Source organism: Rhinatrema bivittatum, chromosome 8, assembly GCF_901001135.1.
Source record: "Rhinatrema bivittatum chromosome 8, aRhiBiv1.1, whole genome shotgun sequence".
Taxonomy (NCBI): domain Eukaryota; kingdom Metazoa; phylum Chordata; class Amphibia; order Gymnophiona; family Rhinatrematidae; genus Rhinatrema; species Rhinatrema bivittatum.
Window position 1 is genome coordinate 74,045,977 of NC_042622.1, and position 13,070 is coordinate 74,059,046.

Sequence of the window (13,070 nt, forward strand, 5' to 3'; positions counted from 1 at the left end):
TTTAAAAATTGGCATTAATTGGCCACCTTTGTGTTCAGGTATCATGGCTGTTTTAAATGATAGATTAGCAGTTCCATGTTTGTTCTTTTAGAACTCTGGGAGGGATGCCAGCCTGTCCCGGTGATTTGATACTCCTTAATTTGTCAGTCTGATCTGTTACACCCTCCAATGTCACAGATATTTGTTTTAGTTGCTCAGAATCTCCACACATTAAAGAATGTTTCTGGTGTGGACCTGTTCCCAACATTCTCCTCAGTAAAGACTGAGGCAAAGGATTCATTGTTTTTTCTGCTATTTCCTTGTCCTCCTTGAGTACCTCTTTTTTGCTCTTCTGTCATCGAGCAACTCAGATTCTCTCTTACGGCTTTTTGCTTCAAATGAAAACATTTTTATTATTTTTTACCTCACCAGCAAGCTTCTTCTCAAATTCTTTCCTAGCCAGTCTTATTACTGTTTTACATCTCACTTGCTGGTGCTTAGCTCTTGCCTATTTTCATTATTTAAGTTTTCTTTCCATTTTAGCTTTAACTGCCTCCATTATTTCAGCATTAAACCATGCTGGCCCTGAAGGAATTTGGGCACATTTTTCATCTGGGACAATATTTTTTAATATATACATATATATATATTTTTAAATCTGTCACTTATTTCTTCTGTTGAAAAAAAATTTAATATAGAATCCCTCTGACAATCTGTGTGCCCACTGCTACTATTCATCATTTCTCTAGCCCTGCTAGACACATGCAGTCCTGTATAAATAGCCATAAGACACAGTCCCTTCCTTCTTCATAGAGCTTTCAGTTTATTCAAGATAGACAGATAGGAAAAGTAAGGGAATTAAGGAGGGACACTGTAGAATTCTATAGAAATTATATGGTGGTGTAGGGCAGATGTGCTGCCAGGTAATATCTGAAATTTAGATTTCAGACCAGAATTCTTTACACTTCTGATATATTTTTTTTGTGAAGTTTTATTGTGACATGCAGTAGTTCCCCATAGCTTACAGTTGTAGTAGACATTGCTTAGATTTGTTATGCAACACTTTTAAATCATTCTGGATTCAAAAGTGCTTCAAATCACTTTGTGCCAAATTAATTTCAATTTGCCCTTTCCACATGCATTGAAGTCTAAATACTCGGCATAAAAGAGAGTAAGCTAGCTTGGTCTTACGTATACTTGGCAGGACTGTGCAGACATTTGGCAGTCTCAGCAGTCTGGTCCAAGTTCTTGTCTCAGGGGCTGTTAATGCACACAGGGAGTTTAGCTACACCCATGGCTTAGGCAGGAAACAATTCCTTGTAGTCCAGAGATGTCTCTTATCGGTCCAGGGACAGCAGTCCAAGGGAGAGAGGTTGTAGACTGGTCCTAAGAAGCTCGTAGACAGTTTCCAACCATATGAGACAGGCAAGGACCACAGAATGTATGCCGATGTGTGAGACCGGCTTGGCAAGCAAGCACAGACAGGGATCCAAAAAAGTGGCAAGCAGGGAGCTCAGTTCTTTCTCTTTGTTCTTTCTTTTGACTTTTTAGGAGCCCTATCGGTATCTTCACATGAATGCTTAGCAAACTAGACCATCTGATTGGATATACTACTATTGCTTGTTTTACTTGCTTTGTACAGCGCTCCTTGTGCATTTTCTCCTGCTTCTCTCCCCTCCATGGGGAATCTGGCTGATCCAGTGTTTATCAGAGGAGGCTATCCAGGAGCCCCTCCCCCAGCCAACATCTACTATAAAGGGACTGCCTTTTGTGTGCACAGAGATACCTTTGATTTATTTATTTAAAACACTTATAGCCTGCCTATATTGACCTAGTTATACTAGGCGGATTACAAAAACCGTTCAAACATTAAATAAATATTCTGCTTAGATGGATATAATGTCTGTCAAGGCCATAGCAGCTTCAAAATGTTTGTCCAGCTATGTGTGTCATTTACTAAGCGTTTTTCCCATAGACACAGAATGATAGAAAACCTTCAGTAAATAAGCCCCTGTGTTAACTAATAACATCGGCAGCTTGCACCCTCGTGTGCCCTCTGCCCCCCCCCCCCCCCCCCCGATGCAATCCATACATCAATATATAACACACATGCTCCCAAGTTTGGTGAAAAACAGGCCGCAGCTTTATTGATTATTAACATGAAACAAATTTATCGGTACCCGAGTAGTTGTGCGTTGATCAATATTACCGTCCTGGGCTTCGTGCCGGCGTCAGCCATGTAAGACAGTCCGACACAACCTCTTACCGGCCCCCCACCGTGTCCAAGGCACAGGGCCATTCCTCCGGGCAGCGCACGCCCACCACTACTCACTTTTCCATCTCCTAGGACCCCGTGTCCTCCCAGCCCCACCTGGCCTACCAACTCGGGCACCCCCGCTGTGCTGCGACATATATTATACATTCTTACCTTCTCTTACTAACATTGATTACTGACTGACCATCCCCACTGCCCTTACTTATCTCTCTCCTCCGTTCTCTCCTACCCCCTTTTGTTGGGTGGGCGGGTGGAAAGCGTGAGTGCCGGCTGTGCAAAAGGCCTTGGCCCGGCGCTGACGGGGGTTTGAAGGCCCGAAATCTCGCGATATCGCAAGGGCTGTGTGACTACGTCCCCGGCGCGCCGCCACGCTCCAAAGCGCCGCGCTGCCACAGTGACATCGCCACGCTCCAAAGCGCCGCGCTGCCACAGTGACATCGCCACGCTCCAAAGCGCCGGCCCGGCGATGTCACCGCCTGCCGGAAGGCCCTGGATCCGGCAGCGGGTAAGAGTGGGGGGAGGGGGGGGGTCGGCGGCTCTCCCAGCAAGCGCCATGTTAGGGGGGCCCTCCCCGCAGGCGCTTGTCGGTCCCATATTTCAGCTGTGCATACAGTGTTCTGTGCTGAACAGCAGTGCTGCAGCATCTTGTGTTGCTGGCTCTGTCTTGTTTGGTTTAACTGACACTCCAGCTCCTTTAAAGGTGACCTGGTCTAGGCCCTACAGTGTAGACAAAACATGTAATTTGAAAGTATAAATGTTTTCAACATCTGGAATCTTTTAGGGGAGGGATCTTTTCAAAAACTGTAAACTAAACTATAATATGCAGATTTGTTTAAAAAAGGGTATGTAATATGTGGGAGTGAGAACTGCTTGGCCGGGGTGCATCTTTAACAGGATCACAAAAGATTAGTGACCAGGCTGTGGTTTCTGTGGCCAGAACTGACCTAGAGATGGGAAGCCTGGGGTGAATCCTTGAGGGGATTGCTGGCTTGACTGGCTGTGAATGTTTCTCTTCTCTTGCCTCCCTCCCAGAGCTAATTTCATTGATTTTTTTTTTTGTTTTTTCACCCTCCCAAAAGATTCCTCATTCATTGCTCATACATTCCCAGAATAAATGGTCTGCATTGTAAAGATTCACCTCACCCTGCACTTTGTTTCCTGGTTAAATTACGTTTGTTAGTCTTAGTTACTACAGAACCAACCAATTTGAGAACAGTTAAGCTGTGTTCTTTCTCCTTCTTGTCTTGTCTGCCACAGTAAACATTCCACAGTCCTAATCTTGTTTTCCTCCCGTTGATGATGCGTGAAGAATAATGAAAGGATCTGAGACCTAGAATAAAATGTGTACAGTAGTACACTGAGAAAACAACAGAAAGCAATTTATGTAACCCGTTTTCTGAATTTAGTGGAGAAACTATTATTTAATCACTTGGATATTTGAATGGTGAAAGAAGTACTGGTATATTTAACTGTGACTTGAATGCAGATGTTTAACCTTTGTAAACAAGAAATCAAACTCATTTCATTTTTTACTTCTATGTTAAACAAACCTTGTTGTGTATGGGGTTTTATTTTTTTCTTTCTCTTTGCTGAAATAGGAAAAACTTGCTTTCAGCTTGATGTCTAAAGGATTCACTGAAACCAACTCCCAGTATTTGAGCACTAGTATCATATATATACTGGGAGTTTAACAAAATGCCAGTGTGTGTGTGTATATGTAATATTTATTTCTTTATACCACATCACACCTGCCAGGCATGGGGGAGAAGTAGGCTCAGGAAGTAAAAGCTTTCCCTGGACAAGCCTGATGAGGCTCGATTAACCAAGGCTTTTCTCTCGTTCTGTCCCTGTGGGGGAAGGGCTTAGTTAATGAGACCCATAGTGACTCATGCCACAGGACCAGGTTGTTCTGCAGGTTACCATCTTTCCAGCACTCTGGAAAGAAATCATTAGGGGGGGTGGGGCAGTGCTAACAATTCAGAATAAAATGTTGTATATGAACTTTTATGAACTAGTCTTGCACCTTTTTACTGGCTCTCTTGCCTTTTCTCTCTAAGGAAAAGGAGATAAATGAGGCATGACCTGTTTATACTACTTCACCACTTGGTAATATTGGTTACTTGAAAATGTCAGAAGTGATTGGAGCGAATAAACAAATTTCATGTTAATTTATCAGTAGTGACCAGTGGTGTAAATTCTGCCCAAAGCCCCCATGAGAAGGGAATTGGGTGGCTTACTGCCTCACTACAGCTGATCAGGGCAACAGCAGCAATATCAGTAAAATTCAGCATGGGGCCTGTGACTGGTGCTCGCTCACAGCCCCTCCAGCGGCCCTGCCCCTCGCATGGTTTTCTGTGGGTGATGGGAAACCCGTGTGAAGGAAAAGGGGCCTGTGAATGCCAACCGGCTCGGAGGCCGCATGCTAAATTTTGCTGATCTTGCAGCTATAGTGCTGCTGCAGTCTACAGATCCCTCAGGAGGTGGCCTGGCCCTGTGCTAAATTTGGAGTCGTCTTCTGCAGCTTGAAGATGCTTATTTGTTGTGGTAAGTACTAGAAAGTAGTATGAGAAGGGGCAATGAGAGGGGAGATATCAGAGATAGGACAGGGGAGGGGAGAGGAGGGACCCTAGGAATGGGGGAGGGTAGGAGGAGGAGGATCCTATCTAGATTTTCTATTTTTGAAGCAGAATTTCACCTTGATGTCTAAAAGATTCACTGAAACTTTTAGATGCAGGTACACAAGTCCATTATTGACACTCTTGAGGCAAAAGTAGCTTTTAACTGAAAACCACATCCCCTTGTTTCTTAGGGAATGATTTATCCAATCGTTAACCCCTTGATGGATCTTATTAAATGTGGCTGTGCTCCCTAAGCCGCTTACTGATAAGATCCATGATGGGGTTAAAAGATGACTTTCCTCTGCACTCAGGCAGGTCAATCCATACAGCAGATGGAGATGGAGTAAAAGCAGGTATCACAGACATAGCCCTGCCCTGACATCAGCCCACCAGTATTCTCCATCTCCAGCAGATGGTGAACATGTATTTTCTTAGCATACGGACAGGTGGATCCAGAACCAGTGGGTTATGCACCTCTACCAGCAAATGGAGATGGAGCAAAGCTGACATCATGGTATATATATCCCTGCACTGACACTAGCCCGCCAGTATTCTCCATCTCCAGCAGATAATGGAAGTGCATCTCCCTACTGGGGATTGCTTAAAACATTTTAAAGGAGAAAAGAAGAAGGAAAATTAATTAGTCCCACTCTCCTGTGGTGATACCTTATGGTCCCTCCCTCAGTCGAGAATTCCTGAGGTGATATCCTTGGATCCCTCCCTCAGATGAGTGCCTTGGTCTGGTAGCTGGTTTTCAGCCAGCGTGGACTTAGCTGTAAAAAACAAACAAACAAAAAAAAAACCCAGCTGAAAGGCAAGTGGGTGCAGAAAGCCAAGCGTGGCAATGAAGATCCTTGCCCTCTCCCCCTGCAGCTAGAGAGACTGACCTTGTTCTCAGCTAGATGGGCTAAGCTCAGGTGATTAAAAAAATAAAATAAAGGGAAAGAGAAAGAGAAGGAAGAGAGAAGAAGGGGAGTTAAATAGAGATTCCTCTCCCCTCCTGTCTACTTGCTCGGTGTGCTGATCCAATGTTCGTTCCCACCTCCGGGGGAGCTTAGGGGACATGGGGAGCTTGGCGGATTGAGCAGCCTTTTTGGCTAGGCCCCGGTCTCAGGCTTGAGTTTGCTGCTTGGTAGGCCGCAGTGGCGGTTTCACGTTTTTTTTCTTGCGTGTTATACTGCCCTGTTCAGTTATGTCTGTTCATGCTTGTGCATCTGGCTGTGCATCCAGTAGTACTTCCAGTTTAAGAACATGAGATCATAAGAAATTGCCATGCTGGTTCAGACCAAGGGTCCATCAAGCCCAGCATCCTGTTTCCAACAGAGGCCAAACCAGGCCACAAGACCCTGGCAAGTACCCTAACACCAAGAAGATCCCATCCTATTGATACAATTAATAGCAGTGGCTATTTCCTAAGTCAACTTGATTAATAGCAGTTAATGGAGTTCTCCTCCAAGAACTTATCCAAACCTTTTTTGAACCCAGCTACACTAACTGCACTAACCACATCCTCTGGCAACAAATTCCAGAGCTTTATTGTGCGTTGAGTGAAAAAGAATTTTCTCTGATTAGTCTTAAATGTGCTACTTGCTAACTTCATGGAGTGCCCCCTAGTCCTTCTATTATCTGAAAGTGTAAATAACCGATTCACATCTACTCATTCAAGACCTCTCGTGATTTGGTAGATCTCTATCATATCCCCCCTCAGCCGTCTCTTCTCCAAGCTGAACAGCCCTAACCTCTTCAGCCTTTCCTCATAGGGGAGATGTTCCATCCCCTTTATCATTTGCCCTTCTTTATACCTTCTCCATCGCACCTATATCTTTTTTGAGATGTGCGACCAGAATTGTACCCAGTATTCAAGGTGTGGTCTCACCATGTGCGCCTAATTGGATGCATAGGGGCGCCTGCCTGGGTGCTTAGTTATGCGCGCACCCACATGCATGAACTTATTTGCATGCACTTGTCTGAGCTTCCTGGTGGAAGCTCAGTTTTGTATGCTGATCGGAACATGTGTTGAGTGCCTAATTTTGGGCGCCTATTTTTTTTGCAGCGTTAACACAGCTGGGCACATGGTTATCGGATGCCTGTTAGAGCGTACTATCAACCTGATGGCACCAATATCAAAGAAGCCTAAGCGCCTTGCCCTTTGTGCTGCTTGTCATATTCAGGCATCTCAGCCTGGCGTTCACTCTAACTTGTGTTGGCGCTGTTTGGAGGCTCAGGGAGAATTGTCTCCATCTGATTTTACTAAGCCTGGTTCTTCCCAGCTTGATGCAAGAATGAAAAAAAAAAAAAAAAGAAAGAGCTGTCAGGTGTTACCTGATTTTGGGACTCTCCTGTTTCCTCAGTGGGGGAAGGTAGTTCAGTGGGTGCAGGACAGACGCCTCCTGATTTTGGCATGGATCTCAGGCCCAGTCTTCAGCTCCAGGCCAATACTTAGTGGTTCAGGATCGCAGGCTGCGGATTCCCACACGCCTGGTGCTGCGGGTAAGCGTCAGAATACTCCTAGACCTGCTGTGGGTCTTCCCGATAGGGACCCAGATGGCTCGGATAATGTTGCTGATCCTTACTCTTGTCTAGAGGATGGGGAAATTCCTCTGAGATTGGAGTTGTATAGAACTATGTTGCGTTTCTTTCATAGAGATGAGTTACCAGCTCTGATTTTCCATACATTGAAGATGCTGGGGTACTGGGGGCTGAATCCATGTCTGAGCCAAAGAAAGATCCCTTTTTGATTTCTTTGCGTAAAGCCTCGTGTTTCTTCCCCATTATGGAGGCCATTCATGATTGATCTTGGATGGGGTGCCCCGGAAGCTAATTTTAAAGGGGGACGAGCTTGGAAGGGTTATATCCAGGGTTGGTATCACACACTTCATCTACGCCGATGATGTGCAAATCCTTATACCTTTCACAAATTCTGCACTCACTGCTATCCAAAAATGGAACACCATCCTCGCTTCTATAAACCAACTCCTATCTGACATGCACCTTGCCCTTAATCCACAAAAAACTGAACTCCTCCTCATCTCCCCCAAACATGCATCCATACCCATACCCTTCCCCTCCACCTTCCACCTCCCTAACTTTCTCTCTGACACAAGAAACCTGGGGGTCATAATTGATAACCAGCTTACCTTCAAACCATACATCAAATCTATCCTTAGCAGCTGCTACTTCAAACTTCAAACCCTAAAAAAACTTAAACCCCTCCTCTACTTCTCTGATTTCCGCACAGTACTTCAATCTATAATTTTCTCAAAGATTGATTACTGTAACGGACTCCTACTTGGTCTCCCTGCTTCCCATATCAAACCTCTCCAACTCCTCCAAAATGCCACTGCACGCATCCTCACTAATGCCAAAAAGAAAGACCACATTACTCCCACCCTCATTAATCTCCATTGGCTACCCATTCATTCACGCATTACCTACAAAACCCTTACCCTCATCCACAAAAGTATTACCAATGAACATTACAACTGGCTAAACCCCCCCTTCCTCCCACGTACTTCTACCAGACCCACCCGATCTTCGCTCCGTGGAACCCTTATTCACCCCTCTATAAAATCCACAAGACTCATGTCCACCACCAAACGGGCCCTCTCCCTAGCAGGCCCTTCCCTCTGGAACTCCATGCCCCTTGACCTTCGTACCGAAACCTCCACACCCACTTTCAAAAAGAAACTCAAAACCTGGCTCTTCCTCCAAGCATACCCCCAGTCACAATCTTCATCATCCCTTACAAACATCCTCACCCAACCGCCTACCCCTACCAACACCCCTCCTTCAGGACATACTCCCTGCACCCACCCCCCCCAATGAACTTCAAACCTAAAATATTACTTAGTACCCGCCTCTCTCCTCCAATCACTGTTCCTCTGAGCTTATACTAACCTGTAAATAATCTATGTGTTTATCACATGTTCCCCAAACCCCTGTACATATCTTTTCCTTATGTATCCTTTTCTCCCTCCCCCCTCCCCCTCCCTTTGTCTTGTCTACCTATATACCTCTCCTCCCCACCTTTTTATCTTGGTTATTGCTTTGTTACTGAGTTTATTGTTACAAACTGTTCTTTGTAAAGGCTTTGCCTATATATCCTTGGTTGTAAGTTATCTGTAAACCGGCACGATGTGCAAACAGTTGCCGGTATATAAAATAAAATAAAATAAATAAATAAATATCCTTTAGATCCAGCTGCGAAAGAGCAATTGTACTTTCTGAAAGTGGAGCACTTGTGTGTGCCGTTACCAAAAGGATGATTATTCCCCTAGAAGGGGGAGTGGCCTTGAAGGATGCACAGGATAGGAGAGTTGAGGCTATCTTAAGCAGGCCTTTGAAGTGATGGCAATGAATTTGCAGAAAACTTCTTGTTTTTCCCTGGTGGCTCGCTCTTGTTTCTCTCTCAGGAGGTCGATGAGACTGTGATGGAACCAGCAGCCGCCTTTTTGACAGATGGTCAAAAGGTGGGCTGTGATTTGGTCCTCACTTCAGCCAGAAAGGTGGTTTCGGTAATAGCGACCAGGTGTCAACTATGGATTAGAAGTTGGTTGGCCGATGCAATTTCAAAGTCTAACTTTACGATATTGCCTCTTGAAGGTTCACTCTTGTTTGGGAGTGAGCTGAAAAATAAATGGCCAATAAGTGGGGTGAGTCCCAGGTTCCTCAGTTACCAGAAGATAAGAACCACGCCACCTTTCTCCAGCATGAGAGGTCGTACTAAGGGTTTCAAAAGTTTTTGACCCTACAGAGGAGTGACCTTTCAGAGGGCTTGACCTTTGGGTAGTTCTCAGTCCTTTCGTCCCAGGCAGACCAGACAGGGGCACAGGCTCGGGTAGTGGAGCCCCCTGAGCCTCTCGGTGAAGGTGTGCTGACTCACCCCCGGGAACAGGAGATAAAGGGTCGCCTTTCTCCTTTTTATCGGAGGTGGGTCGAGATCACGTCAGACCAGTGGGTTCTGGAGGTGATGAGAGATGGCTATACTCTGGAGCTTTGTAGTGTTCACTGGGACATTTTCATGGTGTCTCCCTGCAACTCTCTACAAAAGACAGGCAGTGGAGTGTGCATTTCCAAGGCTTCTCAGCCTGCAGGCTGGAGTTCCAGTGCCCACGTCTCAAGAAAACGCTTCCTGTATTGCTTTGGGATGACATGCCAATTTCACTGGCACCCCCATGTCCTAGATTAAATGCCTGATAATGCATGATCTGAATTGCTCACTTAGCATCCTCTTTCTTGCCACAGAAAAATGTAGGCCATCTTTACCATATAACCTTTTTATTGCTCCATACATGGCCCCAGCCTCCAATGTATCCAAAACCACTTTCCTTACACCAGGTTTTGAGCCAGGAATTTAAATTTTCTGTATGGCATAGCCTTTCCCTTTCCATAACCAAGTAATAACTTCCAAAAAGGCAATAGTCTTTGCCATATATCTAATCTTCTCTACTTTATGGACCCCATTTCTAGTGAGGTCATTGGTAGGCAGTCGATGCAGGGCCAGCACGTCCAGTAGGCAAACTTCAGCAGTTGCCTAGGGTGCCGAGCCGTAGGGGGCACTGAAGAGCAGCCTCGTGGTGCCGCAAGCGGAGCCGTGGCCCTGAGAAGCACACGGTTGGCGCCGAAACAGGTAGGGAGGGGGCGCAGCGCAAGGGTCGCCTAGGGCGCCCAATACCCTTGCACCGGCCCTGGATGGATGATAACATTTATATCAGAGTCCTTACTTCTATAATTGCTTTGACCATCTTGTTTGCATTTCTATTAGCTGAGGATTCTGGAAGACATTTAAATCTTGTGTCCCCAACAAAATGAGTTCCCAAATTTGGTTCCTCTGATGACTGAGTCTCCCAGCAGACGCAGCTTTCTTTTGACATTTGATCAAGTTGAAGGGTTTCTGGGTGCACTGGGTGATGGCTTCTCTTGAACACATCACTTCATATTCTATTGCTAGGGCTTCTTCATTTGTTGAATGCAGAAAATGTGATATGTAAGGGTAACAGTGGGGAGGGTGGGTGTCTCTTCATTACAGATCCAAGTATTCCTGGGTTCTGAATCCTGGATGTCTGACTTCTCTGTGGAAGTGGAGGCAGTTACACAGGATGCTTCAAAGTTGGGGAAATTGGGAATGAGTCACAGGTCTTGTTCTATCAGAGCCCACTTGAAACCATGGGTTTGAAGCTGTGAGATAGAAGTTACACATTTTAAAAAAGGTTGAAACGCCCCATACCTACATCATGGACTGAGTCATGTGACACAGGTTGTCCAGAGTTTCAGCACACATGCCACTTTCTTCAAACATCTTTGAAACATGAATACTTGTGTTTTGAATTTGAGTCACTCGCATATCCTTCACATAATGTGACCGTGACTAATGGTGGTGTAACTGATTTACATTTGTTTGTAATCTGCCCTGAGGCCATTGTTGCAAAAAGGCATAATATCAAATGCTTATAAATAAATACATTTATACAAGTGCTCAAGGAGTTGAGGCACTTTGATCTTTGCACAGGAGACTTCCTATCTTCTTCTTTGAGTAGAAGAGAGACGAAACCTATTCATTAGGAATGTGTACTGTGTGTTTTTTGTTTTTATTTTTGGCTTGTTACTGCTCCAGGCAAAGTTTTTGCCTACAATATGACATTGGAACCTGATGCGCAGAGATGGATCTACCCCATGCACCTAATCCCTGCTCGTTGACTCTCTATCCTGTACTTTCATTTGTTATCCAGTTTCGTATATTATCCAACTATTTCCCAGTTAGCCCTCCATCCTCGTTCATTGTAATTTCCTTTCTCAGTTACTTGTGAACCGACATGATGTGTCCTACGAATGCCGGTATATAAAAAGTGTTAAATAAATAAATAAAATAAAAATAATAGGAAAGCTTTTCTGTATCTGGCAGGTTTCTATTAACCAAAAACTAAAGCTTGTGGACAAGAATGTGAAGTGTGATAAACTCCCAGAGGCAAACTTTGATTCTAATCAAGCGCCAAACACAGGATTTCTATAATAAATATTCATTAGATTTATTTACACATACGGATCTAGATTAGTTAATTTGTATTGCTTATAGTGAAAATCAGACTTGTTTTTGGTACTTGGCATGAGGTTTGCTGTTCTTCCTTTTAAAAGGAATGTTGGGTGATGTTGGTCTATCCTGCCTTTGGGAATAGAGGGCTGTGCAGTCCACAGGACTCTTAATCAATTTTTTAAATTTATATTAGTTACACTTTTATATTATAAGAAGAATCTGAGGTCAAGAATTTTCATTTTCTTTAAAATCTTTCCTATTTTTATTAAGTCATTTCAGCAAAGCTAAAAGAAAATAAAAAGAACTGGTTTGGACCCAGCCCTTATGTGGAAGTCTGCGTGGATGGGCAGTCGAAGAAGACAGAAAAATGTAACAACACACACAGTCCGAAGTGGAAGCAGCATCTTACAGTGTAGGTCTTCAGGGGGCTGGGAGGAGTTTACATTTCTTCTTTTTTTCCCCTAGGAATTGCTTCCGTACAGTCTGAGCCGTTCTAATTAAAGTTCCATCCTCACAAACCGTGCTGCTTCAGTAGATAGTTTCTGCAGGGTTGCATCTCATCCACTTGCCACGCACTGCCAGCCTGCAGCAGGTGCTTTTGTTGCTTTAAAACTAAAGGCTGCCCAGGACTCATTCACCAACTCCTCCTGCATTCCTGGCTCTGTGGGCTCGTAAGGTGACATGCAGCTCCCCCTTTTTTTTAAATTCTCCTGGAGCTTACCGAGTGCAGTCCTGATTTGGACAGCAGCTACTGGAGCTATTTTTTGGTTCTTAGAACTTCCACAGTACTTCTGAATTGGGAGTCAAATTCTGGTCTTGTATGTAAAAAGCACATTTGCATTTCCACTGGCCGTTGAGGTGGTCTTGATGACTTGGGATTCTTTTTTTTTTTTTTGCTGTTTTTTTGTTTTTTAGTCCAATAACATAAAACGACAAATCTATTGTAAAGTATTCAAGTGTCAAAAACATCACCTTTTTGCATTCTTGCTATTGTGGTATAACAATGTAGATCTTTAAACCTGAAGCAGCAATGATAGCAATGTACTATTTTAAAAGTTAAGATTTTGAAAACTTGTTTTAAATTAGTTGACACAGTTAAGTAGAATAAGTAAATTGGAGTGTTGCCAATTTCAGGCATTATTTATTTAAGGTGTGAATACAGCTTGAA

The 13,070-nt window shown here is 44.2% G+C and overlaps 1 protein-coding gene across 2 annotated transcripts in view; it reads left to right on the plus strand.

The window, feature by feature from the left end:
* LOC115097963 (E3 ubiquitin-protein ligase Itchy) overlaps positions 1 to 13,070 on the plus strand; it is a 278,895-nt gene that overhangs the window by 40,145 nt on the left and 225,680 nt on the right. The window contains exon 3 of one of the 2 annotated variants that reach the window (XM_029614171.1): positions 12,173 to 12,314. The exons of the other annotated variant lie outside the window; for it this stretch is intronic. Coding sequence (XP_029470031.1) covers positions 12,173 to 12,314 — 142 coding nt within the window. The remainder of the gene's footprint in view (positions 1 to 12,172; positions 12,315 to 13,070) is intronic. 2 annotated transcript variants of the gene reach the window in all.